General features: G+C 38.4%; 2 gene segments (V, D, J or C); both read right to left on the bottom strand.

The window, feature by feature from the left end:
• Nucleotides 1-23,980, bottom strand: part of LOC122114147 — a 41,077-nt gene that overhangs the window by 5,130 nt on the left and 11,967 nt on the right.
• LOC122114130 lies at nt 18,817-19,538 on the bottom strand. The segment is given in 2 exon segments: nt 18,817-19,326; nt 19,448-19,538. Coding segments are annotated over 2 exon segments (378 nt in total).

The following is a 23,980-nucleotide window of genomic DNA, read 5'->3' as shown; positions in this document are numbered from 1 at the left end:
AAAAAATGTTAACATGTCACTTGAAATAACATTTTTCTAAAAGGTTTGATTAACTGAACAAGAAATTCTTTGACTACAAGAAATCAATGTTTAATGTAATGAACGAATGTGTTAATTATGCTGTTTTAGTCATTGTAAAATATGTGAACATGCCTAAACATCATATTGTACTTCAGAGAAAATTATATTTTGGCAATAAAACTTATCTTAAAATTTTAATGACTATTTTTTTCTTTACAAAATCTTTCCAGAAATCTTCAAAAGCTATATTAACTTTCTTTTTTTTTTAATTTAATTTTATTTTATTTTTGTGAACATATTTTAAAGAGGGGTTACAATTACATGGGCGGATAATGCATACATTTCTTATCAAGCATTGCAAAAATCTGCTATGGGCCAGGTGTTGGAGGTGCCATTGGAGCCAGTTTGGCTTGTAAGCCAGGGTAAGCAGCAGGAGAGGGATACATTTCAAAATGTTTAATGGAAGATAAAATAAAATATATGCAATAAAGTAAAATGCTCTGAGTTTTATGGACTGTCCACTGGTCTTTGCATTGGTGCCCTGGGCACTGTTTATGAATGGCTGCCCTCCTTCTATTCTGAAGGCTCTTAAACTTAAGCATTGCCTCCTTCAAGGATAGTTCACATGAGACATTTCCTGTTAATACTTAGGAAAAGACATGTCTCCTCATCTAGTTTTGTGTGCATCATGCATTTCTGTGCCAGATATTTACTAAGCTTTTTAGGTTATGTGTGTGTTCTTTCTTAATTACTGGAAACACTTCCTTCTGAGAAGCTGGAGTGTCCTCTGAACCAACATCCATATCTTTTAGGTCCTAAGTAAAGCAGTATTTTGTGTGCTCTGCCTGGCGCTTGAAATCAGTCCCTAAGCTTTTGCTCTCAAGGAACAGAAGCCACAGCTTCAATTCCAGGTTTTTGGTGTTTACCTGGAGATAAGTTTATCACAAGAAATGTACTTCCTACTTTACATATATAATTGTAACCCCAGTGTTCCTCATCTTGACAGTAAAATTTTTTAAAAGAGTCTCATAGATTCTTTATGTTTTTTTTTTTATTGTGAAAATACTGTACAGAGGGGTTACAATTACATGGGCAAGATAATGAGTACATTTCTTATCAAGCATTGTAGCCTCCTCCTTTGTTTCCCCTTCCTATCGCATCCTCTCCCCTCCCCCCCTCCCAACCCTCCTCCCCCCTAACAAAGTTGTAAAGTTCATTTTGGACATAATGAATTGTACGTCTATTGTTGCAATGGGTCCACCTGTATCCCTATTTAAACGATTTGTTTTACCAATGTTGGCATCAAATAACAATCCTCAGATCTCAGCCTCTTGTGTAACTAGCATTATAGATATGAGCTACCAGTGACCAACAGGAAAGCAGTATTTACTGTGTTTAGTCTGTGTGATCCAGATACAGAATGGATACAATGCAACAAGGCCAAAGTTGGGGACAGGAAGTAGATCCATACAGTGTGGAGAGAACATCTTCAACACAGAGAATCAAGGACAAGTGACCACAGACAGTGAAGCTAGAGTGACATGAAGGTATTTTCCCCACATGGAGATTAGCATGTGGACTGACTTCATCCCATTGTGCAGAATATCAGAACTGGAAATGATGAGCAGAGTACTCCCATGGAACTTAACAAACCCAAGAGAGTGATGCATAAAGATAACACTGCTCTGCTGCGGTAGCCCATGGGCAAATCATTGGCCACTCAGAGGCCTCTGCAAAACCATTCATTACAAGAATGCCACGAGAGTAGTTATTTCATCACCTCCACCTTCTTAAACATTAGCGCTCACTGCACTACATGCTAGCATAACTGTTTCAAGAAATTTTCTACACTGCTCTTCTTTCCTCTTTTGAAAATGATGTAAGCCGGGCGCTGGTGGCTCACGCCTGTAATCCTAGCTACTCAGGAGGCTGAGATCTGAGGATCTCGGTTCAAAGCCAGCCAGGGCAGGAGAGACCGTGAGACTCCTCTCTCCAATGAACCACCAGAAAACCGGAAGTGGCACTGTAGCTCAAGTGGTAGAGCGCTCGCCTTGAGCTGAAGAGCTGAGGGACAGCGCCCAGGCCCAGAGTTCAAGTCCCACGACCGACAAAAATTAAAAAAGAAAATGATGTATAATCCTGTCTACAGGTTTACACAACCCTGCCACTCCTCTGAAATTTTACTTCGAATCATATCATATGGTCACTGTGTATCTCCTACTGCCTTTGTCAGGGAGATTTGCTCTCTCAACTATGCACTTTGGGACAAAGCTGATACTAAAGAAAACAAGGAGAAGGCAACTAGCTATTTTGCAGATGTGAAGACTACCTAGTACATTATAGGGGACATATTAACTGGATGAGGAAGAGAGATCCTGAGAGGCTCTACTCTTTTATGGTTAGAAGAAACCAGGCTCTGAGGATAGCACTTTAAATTCCCATGATCCATGCTCCAGGACTCACTTAAGCAAGTGTGGACATGTGGACATGTGGCTTGTGAACTTCAAGTCCACACAGACTTCAGGTACTGGAATATATGGAAGAGTTCGAATATTAGCCTCAAATCAGAGTTGTGGGCAGGTGTACATGGCCATGGGTTATGACAGATGGAGCTATCTGCCTGGGAGATGAGGCTGAAGACCACGCTGGAGGGGAAAACCAGCAGACATTTTCATGAATCTTTCTGGAAGAAGAAAATACATCCAGGAAAAGAAAGTGCTTATAGTCTGGGCCATGAACCTGAATGATGTCTGGGACTAAGGTGAAATTCTGAGAGACTCAGCCTTCAGAGCAGGGCTGACCCTGTGAAAGGATGGTCCAGGGCTTTTATCACTGATTCTAAGGGGCTGGAATAATGTGGAAAGTCAGCAGGGTCCTCAGGACAGAGCCTTAAATCCACTGGAGTCCCTTCTTAGCAGAACATAGAGGAGCACATCACAAATGAATGCAGAAGTTATACATGTATTATTTATATGTGGTAAATTACCTGTTAAATTAGTACATTAATAAACATAATTTTAATTGTGTAAGTCATCATTTTGAATTATGACACTGAGAAAATTCTCTAATGAACAATGTGCATGTCACCATGTAGCCCTTGCTCACTCTAAGCCTGAGCATCATGAAGCTCAGGACTAAATCTGTGTCTTTTAAGAGTGACCTGCTCATTGCAGAGGATTCTGGGGACCTGCTGGGGACAGCACTGATACTGCAGCTCCCTCTCACTTCCCATATGGTATATGCATATGATCCCTTCAGGGCTGCATATCTGCAGGGTCTCCCCTCCTTCCCTCACCTTTCTGACCTGCACTTAATGACTTTATTGTAAGAAACCTAGATCAAGTGTTATCAATGACAGGTATGATTACACTTTAAAAAGTAATATAGGAAATGGTCAAGAAGTGGCGCTGTGGCTCAAAGTGGTAGATCTCTAGCCTTGACCTGAAAATCTCAGGGACAGTGCCCACCAGGCACAGAGTTCAAGCTCGCAGACTGACAAAAAATAAAGAAAGAAAAGAAATGGTCAAAAACTTTCATATGGACAGACATGACCCCCTCTAATATCATGATCCTAGATTCTATGTATGCCACAAAAGCCTGGCAGAGATCCTAGGATTCAAGCTCCTGTTTACAAAGGGAAACAAACAGGCAGCATCCCCTCTCTCCCAGAATGAGAAAACTTGGTTTCTGTGTAGGATGCTGTTAATCATCTTGCTGATCACCCACATCCTGGGAAGCAGGGCAGAAAGCTGGATATAAGAACCACAAAACTTGTTCACTGATATCTAAGTGTGAGAACAAAAATCAATACTGGTCAAGCAGGCTATTTAGTGAATGTCATCCTGTTCAGATAACCAAACAGGAAAATATCTTCATTCACAAGGTTACAGTCATGCTCAATGTAGACACACTGCATCTGGAGCTTCAATAGTCCTTTCTTACCAAGGTCAAAACTTCAGGATGGAGAATCACAAAGTTAGGGACTCTGTGTCCCAAAGTCAACTCCTAAGGCTGATCCTGCTCAGGCAGTGCTGCTTTTTGGTATATTAGTTTGCCTTGTGTGCAATAAGGAGCCAAAATACCTGGAGAAAGGTTTATTAATCAACTCGGATTAATTTTCTAGAAGTTGGGTAAATCCAAGATTCCTGACTGTCCTGATGATTCACATTCTTGTCATGTCCTTACAGGCTGTTGCCTGTGAAGAAGGCTAGAGAAAGAGTGTCTTGGAATGTTTTCTTCTAATGACATTGGTGATAGGGAAGTCACTCTTCACTATACTTCCTCTCTTTTTAAAATTACCTCTAAGTAGTTGTACAAGTGAGTTGCCATTCAATAATGTAGTTTATGAACACAATGCATCTTATTCAATATCACCCTTTTCATCATTCTTTCCCATCTTTCCCAAACAACCTCTTTCCTCAATTGTCTTAAGTTTTAGGACATGCATTGGATGTTATGACTGCATTCTTAACATTCATTTCCTCCTTGCAGGTCAATCTCCATAAGGACACACACGGGGGACACAACTCCTTCCTTTAGAGACAGCTTTGGTGTCATACAGAATGCAGGGATAGAGGCAATGCCAGGCTTCCAGTCTCAGAATCAGCAAGGGCAGAGACTTTCACTCCCAAATCCATCCTGCTAGGAGAAGCTACTTAACTGCGAGTTTAGGTTTGGGGCTGTTGCTCTGTTCAGCGTTCCAGTGGATGTCACTAGTGACAGCAGACATAGTAATATTTCCACCCTAGTATTTCTTATAGGGGGCTTTGTGTGAGCAGTGTCAGATGTGCCCTCTAATGGTCATACTGTGAAATTGCATCTTGTAAGATTAGAGAAACTAGATTTTATGAATCCTCATTCCCTCTTCGTCTCCCATTTCCTCTCATCTCCCTCTTATCTTCCTTTCCAAAGGAGTTCATTTTTAAACCTCCATACATACATGCATACAATTTATTTGCTCATACTTACCACTGGATATTTTTTCTCTGCTATTTACTTCTGATGTTTTATACTGATGACGTTCATATACTGTATTTCAGTTACAGTACCACTATTGCCATCTCCTGTCCTCTCCCTTCCTTCTGGCTTCCATACCTAAACACACAGTCCCTCTTTACATTCATTTCAGTGTCTCTTTCCATCCTCACCTTTCCCCATTGCCCCATGTCTCCCTTCACACCCGTATGCACACAAAAGTGCACACACATACATGCACACATACTAAAAGTCTCCAGTGTTGTTACAAGGTATATCTACCCAGAGAGTTGGAAAGATATGAATCTTTATCGGGAACACTGAAAGATCAAATTAATATTTCTAGGGATAGTGGAATATTTGTTTCTGCCAGGAAAAAAATGCATATTTTATGCAATTACATAGATATATTTGCCTGTTTTCATTTTCTTTTTTTTAGTTTTAACTATTTTTTATTGTGAAAATACCATACAGAGGGGTTATAATTACATGGGCAAGGTTATGAGTATATCCCTCCCCTACAGTATAACCCCTGTTTTCACTATATTTGTTTGTTTTTTATTGTCTTTAAGTAGTTATACAAAGGACTTGATATTTAACAAGCAGTTAATGAATACACTATATCTTTTTATAATATTTTATTGATATTGTTAAGTTGATATATAGAGGGGTTACAGTTACTCGAATCAGATAATGAATAATGAGTACAATTCTCTGTGAACCATGTTTCCTTTTCTGTCACCCTTTCCCAGTCTTTCTCTCCCATCCCCACCCATAATTTATCCAGTTCATTTTCCATATAGTGTCACCTCTTTTAACATTTCCCATTATTCTTTGTTCATACAAAATTTTCAGTCCACCTATGGGCTGTGAGTAGTGAAAAGACCCTACCAGAAGCATACATGTGTCAATTGTCACATATTAAATTGTGTTCTACTCCTATCATCCCTTAGGTGGACATTCTGTACCTCTGTAAATTAGGCCAATATTTTCTAAAAAATGTTCTACAATGACAATGCCTATATCTGATCTGTCTAGTACAGCTGTCATTAGTTACATATGGCTATTAAGCAGTTGAACTGTATTGAATGCAACTGAAATGTATAATTTATAATTAGAATAAAATTTAAATTTAAACACACATGTGCTGCTGGTATTGGTTATGTGAGACAGCACATTTTAATAATAATATTCATTTATATTATTATGACAATCAGTAAGATAATTATTAGCATAGGCTGTCCCACAGTCCCTGGATTTCCAGGCTGCTGCTGCTAAGAATGACATCATTGTTTAACCACTGTCACTCAGTTGTGAGGGGATCTGGGTAAATACAGTGTTCAGGTTGTCCATTTTTCTCTTTGAATCTCTTTAGGTGGTTTTCCCAACCTTGTCACTTGTTTTAATTTTTGTGCCAGCACTGGTGCTATTCTTTAGCTTTGTCCCTCAAGGTTGAGCCAGATCTTCACTATCAGCTTTTTGATTGTTTGTTGGAGATAAGAGCCTTACATTCCAGTGGGTCACTTGTAATCCTAGCTATTCAGAAGACTGAGATTTGAGGATTGTGGTTTGAAATTAGCTTGATCAGTAAAGTTCATGGAACTCAGAAGTGGACATGGAGCTGTGGTTTAGGTGGTAGTGTTCTAGCCTTGAGCAAAAAAGCTCAGGGACAGCACCCAGGCCTTCAGTTTAGGCCTCAGGGCAACAACCCCTTTCCCCCACCCCCCAACCCCCCATAAAAAGATTCTCATGCATTTTTTTCTGCCTGAAGTTGGGGTTGGCTTCGAAATGCCATCCTCAGATCTCAGCATCCAGAGTAGTTTAGGATTACAGGTGTAAACCATTTGCTCCCAGCTAATTTTTGAAACTTTTGTAGATATTGTAGGTGTTAATGATTCTTTCAGCATGAAACAAATCTCAGCTATTACAAAGGTGAGTTTGTTAAAGGTAATTTTCCAAATATAAATTTACTTTGAGAATTCTGTTATTAAGTATGCAGTCATGGTTATAAATTTTTACTCTTACCATGTTTTTGAAACTCATATGTTTTAATATTTTATTTTAGCAGTTGCATTTTTTGACATGATATTTTAATATGCTTTGATTTCTTCTTAGACCAACTTTATAAATCAGATACACAGGCACTGTATGAAAAAATGTAGTCTTTACTTGGATTATGTAACTGTAACCCCTCTATAAATCATTTTTACAATAACAGTAAAAAAAAATAAATGTAATGCTTTCCCCCCATTATATTTGTAAAAATTTCAGGTTTCTTTTTTCTATTGATTTGTGCTTTCATCCTTTTTCATCAATGAAAACAATTTGAGTCTTTGTTTTTAAATTTATTAACAATTTTTAGTAAATACACATAATTATTAATAACAATGAATTTTGCATAAGAAAAAAATATGTTGTTGGTGGTGTAACATATTTTATATCTTGAAGATATGATGTTTTTGTATTTGTAAAAAAGTAAAGATTGAATCTTTTTCATTAGTGATCTTCTATGTATAGTCTGTGTTATTGAAAGTAGCATAGTAGAATATGCTATTATTTTTGTAAATCTATTTCTCCCATTCAGTCACTGCTTATTTCCAGTATTCTGAAGTTCTAATGTTTGGTTCATCTATGGTCACAATTGATCTCCTTGTAGGAGAGTGACAGATACCCAGAACAGGCATGAGTTAGTGCCCTTAATGGACCAAATAGCAGCAGTGATGTCAGGTCCCCTCCGGAGGTCATGACAGATCTTCCCTGTTAGCGATGTTAGCGATGACATTTAAAGAGAACTTACAGCCACTTCCTACTAAAATGTATTCAAAATAGGCTCTTAATATAGAGGGAAGAAGAGGCTACCAGGTTATTTTGGCCAAGTATTGGTTCCTGTGTTTGCATGAGGGCTGCCCAGTGCTTGTGACAGGCTTCCCATGACTCTTTCTCAAGACTCTGAAGCCATTTGCCCCTGAGCCAAGTCTGTTTCCCTGTAGTCCTCTGAGCTTTGCAGCTGCTGCTGCTACACTGAGAATATTAGGATATCTTGGGAGTTTTTGTTTGGGGCTGTCACATTGTGCAGGGTTCCAGTGAGTGTCCAGCTCAGAGCTGTGTACGCAGAGGCATCACTCTTCATAGCATGTTTGTAGAAATATATATTCTATGACTCTTCTATTGTACTTGTCATGTCTTACAGATTTAATTAAACAGGAAATCACATATTTTAAAAGAAAATGTTCTTATATTTTGCATGTAGAGAAAATAATGATCTCCTACTTATAAATAAACACTTGATTTATTGGAGGATCATTAAAGCTGTGATCTTTTAATGCAAACTAGGAAGTTTCTACCATCATTTTACGTATTGATTTGCCTAAAAGCTAAATTAGAGGGTTCTTCTTTTTAAATTCTTTTAACATAAATCAAAACCCAATTTGTGTATTGCTTAATGAATAAGACATTAAATATAAAAAACAAAATATATATTCTATAGAGTTGTGTTGCCAAATCCTTACTGTATGTTTTTCTTTGTGTTCATTTTGTAAACAGGTATACAATGATACTGAAAAATAGAATCTATTTCCTTGGCATTAAAAAATCTGACTAAACAGATTATTTCCCTGATTATTTAAATATTCTTTTACTGTGAATGGCATGATATGTAATTGCAATGAAACTAACTAGTTGTAGAAATTTTGATTATTGTTTTTATCAGAAACTAATACACAATCTAAAAGTGGTTCTTGGAAGAATATAGAAATAAGATTAAGTTTTGGTTAATGGCAGTATCATGTCATACTTTGGCAAAGTAGCAGGGTAAAATTAACCCTCAAAAATCAATGGCTTTTCTGTATGCCAACAATGAGAAGAGCTTGTCTGAAATCAGGAAAGCAACTCCTTTTGTAATTACCCTACAAAAATTAAAATATCTAGGAGTTAACTAAAGAAGTGAGGGACCTCTACAATGAAAACTTTAAAAACCTGAAAAAGGAAATTAAAGCAGAACTAAGGAAGAAGAAATACCTTCCATGCTCCTGGATTGGGAAGATTAATGAATATGGCAATACTGCCAAAGGCTATGTACAAATTCAATACGATACCTATCAATATTCCAACCTCATTCTTCAATGAAATAGAAGAAGCAAAATAATTCTTAGAAAAAAGAACAGAGCTGGAGGAATATCAAGTCCAAATTCCAACATTTTTTTTAAAAGGTTTCATTTGCTTAGGTAAAAAGCTCCTAAAGGTTGGATTGCAAAACATTCCCTGGATACTTTGTACCTTGTTAAAATGCAGACTGTCATTCCTCGGACTAAGAAGTATCAGCTATTTTGCATTTGTACAAAGTGCTCAGTGATGATGAGTATATTTCTGATTTTGGGGAAAAATCAGTAGCAATGGTTATATATATTTAGGTAAATGAACATTCCACCATTATATTCGCTGTGTGGGTTTATCTGGTTTATGTGTTTTTCAAGAAAGATTTTTCACCATTTACCAAATGTTGACTGGAAATATTTAATGTAATTTCTTATTTTTCCATTAGTTTATCATGATGAAATTTTGTTGACAATGTCTGGAAATACTTCCAAGTGGGCTCCAGGTCCATCACCAGGTGGCCAAATTCTGAGATGGAATGTAATGATGGCAGTAGACTTCCAATCCCCAGCATCAGCACCACATGGGAGGCACAGTGAACATTTACTATTGCTTTCCTGTTGACCCACATATTTGCACAATGTGAAGCCATGGCAAAATTAGACATCAGATCAGTGCCACTCTGAACCCTTGTAAAATGGCTGGACAGAGATGAGAATAGAATCAACTCTGAGGTGATTCTGATTAGTATTCTACAAAATGTTACAAGTATAGATAAATGTTGGGTTAACTATGCCTGTTAGAATTTCCATCCATCATTTAAAGATATTCCATTTGTTCATATACATTCCAGACCTATATTTCTCCTATTAAGATATCTCAGTGAGCTCACAGCTTTCCACCTTCATCCTTTGGTTTCTCAGATGGAATTGAGAGCCTCATAGTAAAAGACTTTATGCCATGGGAGATAAATGCACACTGGACACTGATGGACACTAGAGAATCTTCCAAGACCTACACTGTGCAATGTCATAGTTCTAGGCCTCAGAAAGGCTCATTACAACAAAACAACCAAGACTAGATACAAGATACACTTAAGCATTAATGATGTTCTCTTGTGATTATTTCTCAAATAAAGTTACAGAGGTTGATCAGGTAGGGCTGTGAATGTTGTTGCACTTGAAAAAGGGCTCAGTCTCAGACTTTTGGGACCGATGAACACTATTACACGGTTTCACCACACTCCACTGTCTTTTTTTAGTTCCCCATGCTGGTGGACAATGAGGTGGAAATTGTTAAAGCTCTGAATCACCCTCACAGGTTCAGGGGTATACCAAGTGATCCAGGGAGAAGAATATGTCTACCTGGTGATGGAGACGGCGACTAAAGGAAACCTCCAAATGTGGATTGAAGCATCTGGCTCCTTTTTTTAGAATGAAGCCAGAAGGTTTATAAAGCAGATAGTAAGTACTATGCAGTACTTTCATCTGAATCAGATTGCACACCTTGACCTAAAACTTCACAGCATCCTACTGTATGGAAATGCAATGCCAAGGTCGGGCATTGAATAAAGCACAAGGATTGCCCAGGTCAGTAGCTCACAGATATTCGTGGCGCCTATGTGTACCATGTCCCTGAAATATACCTGCAACAAAATATAATGGCTTTAAGGTAGCTGTCTGGTGCCTGGGCACTAGCTTGTTGTTTATGGTTAGAGAAAATTTCCCATTTAAAGGGAACGCTTCCAATCAGCTATGTGCAGAAATTGTAGAGGGCAAGTATCATGTGCCATCTCACCTGACTACCAAAGGACGTAACATCCTTTGGCAGCTCAGAACAGTAGACCCACAACAGAGGCTGGATATACATCAAATTATGGTACACCCCTGGTTTGATCAAGTTGAGGAAGGCTGTCTGTATCCAGATTATCCACTGCCAGACCAGTTGGACCCAACAATTGTCACTAGAATGTGTGGTATGGGATACAACAAATTGCAGATAAAAAAAATTGGTACTGCAGAGAGCCTTTGATGATGTGATGGCCACTTGATGATTAAAGGTGGCTTAAAGCCAGCGAGGGTCAGTCAGGCAAAGGCTAACTCAGTGCACTTGGGTTTTCGAATACACACAAGTGTCACAAAGATTTCTGCCTTCCCTCTTGAAGGGAGAGTAAGTTAACCTTCCCTAATTCATTCTTTGCCATTACCATTTCAGTTTCTGCTGACTGTGATGAGAAAGAGTGGATAGGCAGAAGTTCCTATCAACTGTCTTAACTAGGCCAGAGCCCCAGGACACAGAAGGCCAGAGACCAGAGTGCAGAGTCCAATGCTGTATCTTCTTCAGGGTGATCCAGCTAAGAGACAGTACCAAACACTACTAAGAGCATACAGGAAAGCATACAGGAAAGAAAGGTGTTAATGTCTGAGCCATGAACCTGAGTGAGGACTGGGTCCAGGCAATGTTTGACGAACAAACAATAGAAGCTAGAAACACAAATGGATTTTCAGCTTCTGAACAGAACTAACAGTATGCTCTATAGTTCCATCTTGATGGAACTATTTTAACTTTCATTACAAATGAAAAATAAATCACACACAACATTTGATAGCTATAAACTGGATAGCTCTAAACAGCTATAAATATAATAAATAAATATATAAAATATATAAATTTATATATTTATAATTTATATGTTTATATGTAATATGTTATAATTGTAACATTACATTATAATTATTATAATTTACATTTAAATGTAAATAAATATAAATAAATAGCTTATGAAATAAAGTTATTTCATTAAATACCTAATGGTTTACCTGAAGTCTCTTGATATTTGTTCTTCTATGATTGTTCTACTAGTCTTTGTAGATTGTATGTAGTATAATTATCAAATTGTCTTCTTCTGGACTCAGTCACTTTCATCATAACAACACAATTTTCTTTCTTGGTAGACTTACACAATCTGCTCTGCTGATTTCCCAGAACAGCAACACATGAGCACAGCTATCTCACTCAGAAGGAAGGTTTTAGTTCAGGGGTGTATCAGTGTGGGATGACCAAATGTATGTTGAAAACAGTAATAAACTCCAACAGCCTCAGCTCCACCCTGCTGATAGCCAGTGTGAAATTTGTGCTTGATCCACTGTCACTGAACCTGTCTGAGACCCCAGGATATTGGTTGGAAATCCTATAGATCAAGAGTTGTAGAGACTCGCCGGCTTCTGCAAGAACCAATCCAAATAGGTGTTTACATTGCTATGTAGAAGAATGACTAGAACTACAGGAGATGGAGGTTGGCTCTCCCAAGGTGAGGGTCAGAAAAACTGAATTCTGAATCATTATAGCATCCCCACTTGACCCTAAAATAATGAGTGAAGTGAACACAGTTAATTACAAGCATCATAGGATATTTTCATAAGCATCTTTTCTTATTTAATGCAATATTTTAAAATTTTCATTTTATGCATCAAAATGTTCATAAAATACACAATGAACACACACACACACACATACACACACACACACACACACACACAAACACACACACAGAATATGATGCTTCTAAATCGTGCCTGTAAGGGATTTCTAATTTGCCAGCACCATCCCACTATCTAGTTGTAACCAGAGCACAGGTCCTTGCTGCTTCGGGAATCTTCCTCAGTCTCACAGATACATATGTCATATTTCCATCCAGGAGGACAAATCTGCACATCTCACATGTAGATACAGCCAACATGGAGAGCAATGGCAACAGAGCTCAGCCCCTCCCCATCCCTTTTCTCAGCTCTAGTGTGTTCTTACATGGGATCCAGAGCATGAGTAGCTCCAGGAGCTGAGCAGGGCACCTTATTTTGAGAGTAAGGAGTCCTGGTCAGTTCAGGAATCTTAGAGCTGAGCTTTTATGTTGGACTTGCAGGGAAGCTTTTTCCTGGGGAGCAATATGCAAATGTCCTGGTGGGGGCAGTGGTGCGAGACAATCTGTCAGGTGAGAAGGAAACAGGCACTAGGAGGGTGGGCCCTCTCCTGTGAGCAAATGACATTAACTGTGATCAAGGAAAGGTCAAAAGCTATATACACATGACCAGATAAGATGAAGTTAAGCGAAATGAAGCCCAAGACAAAGACACAAGTGTTTTTTTTTTTTCTTTCTCACTATTGAAAACCAGAAGTGGCGCTGTGGCTCAAGAGGTAAAGCACTCGCCTTGAGCTGAAGAGCACAGGGACAGCGCCCAAACCCAGAGTTCAAGCCCCAAGACAGACCAAAAAATAAAAAAAGATGCAGTGCACCAACATCAGATACAGTGAAAACAGGAGTTATAGCATGGGTGAGGAAGATACAGAGAAACAAAAAAAATCACATGGTACATTATAAATATGTTAGAAACAATAGCAAGAAAGCAAAAAACCACTTGGGTCCCTATCTTGGAGTTCATTTCACTTACCATCATCTTATCTGGTCATATGTACATAGCTTTTGACCTTGTCTGCTTGTCCTTGACATATACTAGTTATGGGTTCATTCTATAACCAAATGGGTAGAGGCATCCTGGAGATTTATTTTCCCTGTAGTTTCAGCGTTAGAAGGATACACTATACACTAGAAGGATATACATTTTCAATCATCTTCCATGGCTGTCATTCTTTATCAAGACATAGCATCCTGGGGTGTTTTTCAGGAATAATCTATGGGTAAACGAGATAGTGAGATATAGTCTTCCATTAGATGGTAGTAGCCTCTGAATTCGAATTCTACCACTATGTCTGGCATTAAAAGGCCTGAAAATCCTCGGTGCCAATGCTCCCTAGGTCTCACTGGAAAGACTTCAGTGTCACTGGACTTACAGCCTTAGAGATTCAATTAGTCTTTCTTGTGTTATACTTTCTGTTTAGTCATTGTTAATGAGTTATAATAAAAGCAAAATTGTCCTACATTTTAAAAGACAGAGGAAGAAGAAGGGAAAGGTAAGGGAAGTTAATCAATTAAAAGCTACAAGTCCAAAGGCTGAAAGTTTGACAAAAACCTTCCTGAAAGCTTGTTGAAATATTAAAACCTGAGTGGCAACCAACACATTACTTAGGAATATTAGTAACAACTAATTTCTGGACTGTTAACCCCAATCAATCCATAAACGAGTACATTTTTACGGACAGCCATATTTTACCTCTGTATATGAAATCTAACCTGTTTTATTTCTACTTAATATGGAATCATTTCAGGGAATGTTTGTAAAGCCTTACTGAAATGTTCTAGGTGTTTATATCATGTGAAACATTTTCCTACTGCTATTCAGCCTTGCAACAGGTGGATACAGGAACTTATCCTAGGACCTGATGCTTTTCTTTTGTGTATGTGTCATGAGTCAATGAACTATTCAATTTCACAGAAACTAAAGTCTCAAGATCTTTTGAGCAAGTATTTATAAAGAGCTTTTTTCCTCAAAAAGATTTCTTTATTGAGATTAAGTAACTTACATAAATTTCACAGTACTGTGGCATAGTTACACTTATCTAAAATCATAAAACATTTTACCCTTCATAATGATTATCATCATCATTTTAATCTATGAAATTTATGAGCTCTACAAACATTAATATTAAACTATTTCTTCCAGATCAGGTGATATGATAAAGAGCTTTAACAAGTAGTATATCTTCCTGGTTATTATTGGGAGCTATTGAGCAGAAAGAAATAATGTTCAAAGAGGAAACATCTTCAAATTCTCAGTTCCAGTTGGATCTAAACTTCTCTCCATTGTGAATCTCCTAGGTTCTGGGCTACACCTGGTTGATGGTCATAGAGGAAGGGGTGCCCTCTGACCTTTCCTAAATCATAGATTTCCTAAATCCTAGATCTTAAGAGCTTATTTGAATAAAGAGGTAAACATTTTTTCTGTAATGGGATGGGTATTCTGTAGGAAAAGAAGTGTGATGCTTGACATACTATTTTGCTTCCTGATTCCAAAGAAAGCAAAAAGTCAACGTGATTTAGGAATTCTTGAATGTTCTTAGGATATACCATTTAATGGCTCAGCTCTTTTTCTTCTTTCTCAGTGATTTTTCTGGTCCCATAGGTCTGGAGTCTTGTGGATGAAAACTGAATGAATGTTGCTTCTTTTAATTTATAATTTTAATTCATTATTTGAGAAGTGTTTCCTACCTTCAATAAATCAAATTATATTCACCTGGACTTTCCAGGATTACATTTTTATATTATTTTTAACAAATTACCTACTGGCCCGGCTGTATGGTTAGCTGATCATTCAGGAGAGTGGCTTCTTATTCATAAAGATTCTCTCCAACTTTTGCATTTTCCTTTTCCTGTTACAGTATCATAATTTCATCTTCCTTTATCCTTCTCATCATCCATTTGCTTTGAATATTTATAAGGTAGATATTGTACCTCCAGTGAGAATCAACAAAAGAATACATAAAAGAAAAATAACATCCCTAATTCTGCTGTCACATTGCTGGACACAGGCTCCTGGGTATAACACTCACTCTGTGTGCTTTTATTTTAGTTGAGTTTATTTCTTTCATATTGTAATGTGAAATAGTTTTTTCTTCATCTTTATATGAAATATAACATATTACAAATAATTCTCCATTTTTTTCTTTTGGTCGGTTATGAGGCTTGAACTCTGAGCCTGGGAGCTGTCCCTCAACTCTTCAGAGCAAGGCTAGTGCTCTACCACTTGAGCCACAGCATCACTTATGTTTTTCTGGTGGTTTATTGGAAATAAGAGTCTTAAGGACTTTCCTGCCTGGTCCAGCTTTGAACCATGATGCTCAACTCTTGACCTCTTGAGTAGCTAGGATTATAGACGTGAGCCAACAGGGCCTACCTTAGTAACAAGGTTCTTAAAAGCATTTTCATTGAAGGGTTGGAAATGGTAATTTATGCCTGCAATCCCAGCTAACCTGAAGGCATAGATATTTAAGATTGTGCTTCATAGCTGTCCTGGAAAGCAGTGAGACTCAACCACAAAAACAAGTTGTAGCGTGTGGTATACATTTCTGCAGCTATGCAGGAGGTGAAATTAGAAGGATTGTAATAGAAGACCAAGCCAGGTAAAATAACAACAACTCATCTGAAAAATAAACTAAAGTAAAAACTGATGGTGAAATGACTTACGTTTTAGAGCAGAATAAGCAGGAAACCCCAAGTTCAAACACCAATAGAACCAAATATATTGCTTTATATTTACTATATAATATATCATTTACTACTGAGCATATAATATATTCACTACAAATCATGTATTCAATTTCTTCTAATTCCTGTAAATTCAATATTTTTTTATTTCAGTTCTAAGACAGGGTCTTGAACTCAAGGCCTCCTGCTCACTCTTGTTTGGATTTTTCTCTCAAGGTTGGTGTTCTACCACTTGAGCGACATCTCCATGTCTGGCTTCTTGCTTATCAATCACAGAAATAAGAGTCACAGGATTTATACAAAGATGGTGGATATATATTAAAATGCAGCTTTCCGATGGCTACCATGATAAATCTCCTTTTTCTGCCCTTCACTATGTCTGTATTTGGCATTTGGGAGTGAGGAGCCAGACATAATATGGGGTTCTGCATTTTAAAATGTTAAAAATCTGGTATCAGAATGATCTGTGTCCAGCATGGGAGATGTGCCTTTGATTCTGTTAGACTGCAAAACAGGGAGACGCATGCCTAGTCCATAGTTTGGATAACTTTGCATTCAATGATTTGATATTTCAAATTGATATGTCAACATACTGTAAATTATCCTGATGGTATTTGCATAGAATCTTTCTTGTGTATCATTACAGTTTTTATTCTCTTTATCTTACAGTTCTTTTTGAGTGTACTACAGTTAGAACTCAGGAACTTAAGATTGCTAGGCCAGTACTCTATCTACTAAGCCACCCTCCCAACTGTTTTTGCTTTAATTCATTGTTCTGATATCATCTGGAATGTATTAAAAATGCTTGAGCTGGTCCTGGGCTGAGATCTTTCTACCTCTTTGTCCTTTATATCTGAAAATACAAGGCATGCATCACCATGCCTGGACTTCTTATATTCTTCTTATTTGTTTTCTTGTCATCTCATGATGTGTATTTGACATGTACAATGTTAAAAGCATACACTTACATGTGTCTCACCCAAAGTTATTGGCAGTGTATTTTTCTTGAACCTAACAGTAGAAAAACTCTGAAGAATATTCCAGGAACCAAGGTGAAAATCTTATCCAAAAGTTACTGTAGAGAACCCTAAGAAACAGAGACACTAAAACTATGTAGCCAACAAAACAGTTGCCCATTATGCAGCAAATTTTTTGTTTGTTTGTTTGTTTTTTGGTCGGTTGTGGGTCTTGAACTCTGGGCTTGGGGACTCTCCCTCAGCTCTTCAGCTCAAGGAAAGCACTCTACTGCTTGAGCGACAGTGCCACTTCTGCAGCAATTGTTATGAGCAAAACAATCACAGTAATCTCAGGCTCTCTGCTACTTAGCAGTCTGAAAATCTGGTCTACCTAAAATCCACATTGGGTTTTTCCTGCTCCTTCAAGTTGTGCTCATTGGATGGCTGGTCTTCAACCTTGCATGTCTTGAAAGACAGTGTGATCAGCTCTTTATTTTGGCTTAAGTTCTCTGGCTCTGAATGTCCTCCCTGTCTGTCTTCTATTTCCCCAATAAAAATTAAACTCTCCTTTTCCATCTGCAACATGCGTCTCAAGAAAGCATTTTCATCTGTGCCACTCTATTCCATGTATGTCTCTACAGACTCAGGGTAAAATGTACATCCATAGACACAATCCAGCTGCTATCCTGTGAGCTTGAGGTCAAACAATGTGCCCTGGTGGCCCCGCCCTTCCATGCCTTATGGAGTGTGGCAGCTGTTAAATTCCTTAATTCTCTGCTTCAGCATCCTCGTTTGTGTAACTGTAACAGTAGTGTTGATTACTTTGCTGTATCTTTCTCTGGGGTTTTACCTTCTTCCATCCATGGACCAATGTTTTCCTTGGCTATTTTCACTCATAGGATCCAATATCTCATAATCCTAAGTATTTTCTTCAATACCAACAAACCCCTGAAATCTTTAATCACACCACATCTCCACCTCCTCCATCTATTTTCTCCTAAATCCACAGTTAGAACATTGCCTATAAAAGAGAGATGCCCTATGTTTTTCATTTTACTTGCTCTTAATTCACCTTTTTGTATACCTTTTCCCTAATACTTAACTCGTGATATTTAGTAGTGGAATCTTCAATACCCACCATAGAAACTCTTTCAGAGTGACTTTTTTCCTCAAGTTATATATTTCCAGGTAAAGTTATAATCAGTAGCACAATATTTTGTAAAATGGAAAAGTTCACCTATACATTGGATAAAAAATTTGGTAAGTCTTAAGAAGATACATAAATGACATAACATATAATAACAAAACAATGTGACAATAATACTTGTTAGACAGTATACTGGAAATGAACTTTACAGCTTGGGCTGGGGGAGTAGTTGGCAGGGTAGACATTGGAGATAATGAAGGAGAGGGTGACACTATTCAAAAAGAAACCTACTCATTACCTTACTTTTGTAACTGTAATCCCTCTATGTATCACCTTTACAAAAAACGTGAAAAGAATAGGAAAATCAGAAAAATCATAGACTAATACCTAATAATACATCATACATACAAAATAACCCATAATAAACTTTATATAATTCATATTTATTATTACATAATGTACCTTATACATTCAGCCCAGTGCCAGTATCGCACATCTATAATTACACTTACTCCAAAGATTGAGACACAGAGACTCGCTGGTCCAGGATATCCTGACAAAGATTCCTGTCCTATGATTCTAGGAGAGCTCTTGCAAGAGGAAGCATGAGGAAAGCATCTGGGACAGCCCAGGCTCACACTTCTGCTTCTTGGAGGTTTATGTTATGGCTTGTATCACTGTGGGTAGGTTATCATAATACTGTTGACAGTAATAAGTGGCAATGTCTTCAGGCTGCAGGCTACTGATGGTGAGAGTGAACTCTGTCCCAGATCCACTGCCACTAAATCTGGAGGGGATCCCAGATTGTAAATTGTTTGCAAGATAGATCAGGAGCTTTGGAGCTCCCCCTGGTTTCTGCTGGTACCAGTTTAACCCATAGTAAATGTTCTGTCTGGCCCGGCAAGTGATGGTGACTCTGTCTCCAGGAGATGCAGACAAAGTGGATGGAGACTGGGTCATCTGGATGTCACATCTGGTACCTGCCATTGGAAAAGTAAGAAGTATACATAGAATCAAGCATGTTATAAGAAAGCTTCATAAACAGCCAAGCATCACTGATGACAGCTGACAGAGGAGATCCTCACCGTAGTCCTTCCTTACCTGTAATCCAGAGCAGCAGGAGCCCCAGGAACTGAGCAGGGACCTTCATGTCCATGCTGTGCGCTGACTAGGACTGACTCCTGTCCAGGATGTGAGCAGCTTTCAAGAACTGCTCAGGGCACTGGGCTGTGCTCTGGGCACATGCAAATCAGTAGGGGTTGGAAGGGGCCAGCACAGGTGCACCAACATGCCAGATTTCAGTATCTCAGCCCAGACATGATGACCCAGATACAAAAAAAATCATACCAGGGTAGCACTGTTGTGCCTGAAGATAATGTGTTTCTCTCTGGGGTTCAGGGGACAGAATGATTCTCTGGTTAAATACAATGAATTTTAATTTATACATGGGTCATGACATTCTTTTCATGATAGCATTTTACTTAAGTCATTTTTTCAAGAAAAAATGGTCCCAAAATGTAGAATTAATGATTGAGATTAGATTTTCTAAGTTTTCTAAGTCTTTGGTTTCCTTGAACCCATTTGTTAATCATAGACACAATCATTCAATTAGTCAACCTACATGGGTATGTAGGTTGATAGAGAGAGTGATAGTTAAATAAATAGATGATAGACAAGTATCAATTAAGACTTAATGAAAGACAATGAAAAGTATGAAATTAAAGTATGTGCAGTATTGTGCTATGGTGTACAATATACAGGCTAGCTATTGGGTTTTGCTATCAACTCCAGGTTGCTGTCCTCTGTTTCTGAATGCACTTTCCCACCACCATCATCCAGTAGACTTAACATCAGACATTGGCTCTCTGTATACTGAAATGACCTGGCTACAGGCATAGCCTTATTATCATTGTACTTTTCTGAGCTGCAAGTCTCCTAAAGTCTTGATGACATTCATGCCTTATTGTTCGTAATCCAAGTTATTCCTCCTCAGAACCTGAGCTATTCTCTAAACCGAGGCTGAACTAAACTTCAATTTACTCTGCCTCTTAAAACTGTAAATTCCTACAGCACCTCCCATTTAATGGAATTTGTAATTAAAGAAGTTTTCAGTGATTGAACTCATAGTTTATGATATAAACAAGCTCTGAAAGGATGACATGTAGCATAATTAAGTGTGAAGTGGGACACTGGAGATGCAAAGCCCAGAGAGGACAAGGGAAAATGCCACAGGTGATGAATCCAGAGTACGATGAGGAATGCTACCACCTGGAGTCCAGCAGGTGAGGGAGCTGTTCACACTAGTGCTGGATGTCACAACTGGAAAGACACGGACAGGACATTTGCTTGACAATGAATCCACCATCTTATTGTAAGTCTAAGCAGTTGCTACAGGTGCACAAAGATAACACTGCTCCCCAAAGGCCAGTAGCTCACAGACCAGGCATTGACAAAGTCAGAGTCCATCTGTACCAGGCCCTACATGACAGGTTCCTATAGCAACCCTGCTCAATGAACTATTTCACACACTACTGGAGCAAAGCAGAGTATAGAAATAAATTCATGTTTTCTTCTCCCCCCTCCACATAATGAGTAGAGCTTTGATGCTGGACCTGGCTTATGGTAAACATGCACTCCTGGTACAGACAAGTTCTCTAGATCATCATTCTCTGACATGGGTTTGAGAGAAGAACAATTAGAGGAATAGCTCTCAGTTGAATTTGGAAGAAGTGTGGATATGAGGATAGAGAGAGAATCACCCAACTAATTGTGAAATAAGACAGTCAGTCCTGGACTGGGAATGTGGCTTAGTGGTAGAGTGCTTGCCTAGTATGCACGAAGTCCTCCGTTCAATTCCTCAGTACCACATACAGATTAAAATCCAGAAGTGGTGCTGTAACTCAAGTGGTAGAGCACTAACCTTGAGCACAAGGAGGCTCAGACATAGCATCCAGGACCTAAGTTCAAGTACAGGACTGGCAAATAAGACAGTCAGTCCCAGAGACCTAAGGTGGAGTAAGCCAGATCAAAGGAAATATAGGTCCCACAGTTTCCCTCATTTACAATAATGAGTGTATTTATAGAACAATTTTATCAGATGTGCAGAAAAAGCTCAAAAGCTATGTACATATGACCATATAACATTTTGCTAAGTGAAATGAACCCCAAGATATGAACACAAGAGGTCTTTCTTTATTGTTGTTATTTTTAATGTACTATGTGATTATTTTGTTTCCTTTGTATGTTCTTCCCCCTATGGTATATCCCCTGTTGTTACTGTACCTGATTTTGATAACCTGCATCTTGTATATACATCTATCTAATTTGGGGAGGGGAAGAGGACTAACAAAATTGTGAAACAAAGACATAGGATGACACATTGCAACATATCCACAAGACAGTATATTGGAAATGAACTTTACAACTTCAGGGAAGGCAGTGGGAAGGGGAGGGTGAAGGGATGAGGGTGGTGGGGGAGGAAAGGGATAGAGGGAGAACAACTAGGGAAAGGGTAACAATGCTGAACAGGCAATGTACTCACTGCCTTCCTCATGTAAATGTAACCCCTCCGTACAGCATTTTTACAATAAAATAAAATTTACAAAAAATAATAGAAATGTTATTGGATCTAATATACTAATCAGAGTGATCATGCATGAAAAAATAGACACAGAGGAAAAAGCCCATTTCTTACAGTTAGTGAGCTCATAACATTTAAAAAAATAAATTGGATAACAGCAGAGATGTTTATACCTAAAAATGTGAATATAAAAGTCCATGGAACTATTTTTACAATTTAAGTAGTAAACCTACATTATTTCTTCATTATAATTGGGCATTTAATCACATATTTCTTTCTATTTCTCTGTGTACAATGGAACAGAATGACTAATTTCCTGATGAGCAAAATGTGATCCTGTCAAGGTGTATAGCTCTTAGTGAGAACCTTACTTCATCTCATCCCAGGCTGTATGTAGAGCACCCACAACAAGGAGTCCATAGTTGAAATGTAGATTTCCCAGATTGAAACACAAGAGTAGATCAACTGTTCATTTGTCTCAATGCAATGGCTGAAATTTCACTGGACCTTCATCAAAACCTGCTCAAGAACAGGCTACTTTGTTAGAGCTTCACAGATACATTATTTCCCCTTCCAGCAATCAAATATATGACAAAAGAATTCCTATCCGCTACTCTGAACACTAAAATTGTGAAATGTTGTTATGGTTGCCGCAACTATTAATACTGTAATTATCCAATATGGAAACTTGGACTAAGGCAAAATGAAGAAGCTGTACAATTCTGTGATGAGCTCATAGAATGAAAATATAATCATGAAAACACTTGTTAGATATCAGTTTCTCATGACAATATGCCTAAGCATACAGGAGTCTGGAGATCTCAAGGATCATGATCAAATCCAAACTAACATTTGAGAAGGTGGACTGGAGGTGTGGCTCATGTTATAGAGGACCAAACAAGCAAGGAAGCTGAACAAGCATGAGGATAAAAAATATAAATAATAAAAAATAGGAAGGGATAGTGGGAGAACAATAAGAGAAATGGTAACAATACTCGACAAGAAATGTACTCATTGATTTACTCATGTAACTGTAACTCTGCTATACAGCATCTTTATAATAAAATTAAATTAAAAAAGAAAAATAGAAAGTACCATTTTCACAATGTAGCCTCTGACATGCTTCAAATTCATAATCCTGTTTTTTATTTCCAAAAGCATGTGTCCCCAAGTACCTAGGATCTGGCCATCATTAAGGAAAAGACTGAGGCAGGGGCTGGAAAGGTGGCTCAGTGGTAGAGTGCTTGCCTTGCATGCACGAGGTCCTGGGTTCGATCCTCAGCACCACATAAGCAAAAAGAAAAAGCTGGAAGCAGTGCTATGGCTCAAGTGGTAGAGCACTAGCCTTGAGCTGAACAGCTGAGGGACAGCGCTCAGGCCCAGAGTTCAGGCCCCACGACTGCCCCCCCCCAACCCCCAAAAAAGTCTGAGGCAGGTGCACTGCCTTGTAATGTCTATTGTGTTGCCAAGTGCTATTGTTTGGGGCCACAACACTGTCTGCCTGCTGCGCCTCCTGTGCCTTGGAAAACTACTTGTTGAAGGAATTCTTTGCCATCCCCTGTTGGCAGATGTTGGTGAGTTGAGGAGCATGATTGGACCACAGGTTCTGCACACTGTCCTGTAGACTCTGTCATCACACACAGCCCCATCCCTCACTGTTTGAGGACAGGTTAATTCACACAGAAACAGGTTCCCTTCCAAGGCCGAAATGGATGTTCTTTCTGATCAAATGGGGAGTGTTTGCATAATATAGAAGTGATGTCTAGTCACAAAGCACAAAGCATTACTCCAAACTGTGGGTGGATGGAGTAGATCCTTGAATCTCAGGGCACACAAATTGAACCTGCCTGTTTTTTCCAAATAGCTTCTGAGTTTGAAGTATCTTATCCCCAAAGTAGACATTGCTTAACATTCTTCTCTGCATTTGAGTACAGTTTAAAGGTAGAATTTTGCTGTGTAGTTCTCTCCTGTGCTCCATGAATAGCCGGCAAGAAGGTCTATGCATCCTTTTCAGTGGTTGAAGACCTGCCTCTACTTTCAAGGAAAGAAGCAGC

Source organism: Dipodomys spectabilis, unplaced genomic scaffold, assembly GCF_019054845.1.
Source record: "Dipodomys spectabilis isolate Male_0828 unplaced genomic scaffold, ASM1905484v1 ptg000106l, whole genome shotgun sequence".
Classification (NCBI taxonomy): domain Eukaryota; kingdom Metazoa; phylum Chordata; class Mammalia; order Rodentia; family Heteromyidae; genus Dipodomys; species Dipodomys spectabilis.
This window is presented reverse-complemented; position numbering and strand designations above follow the sequence as displayed.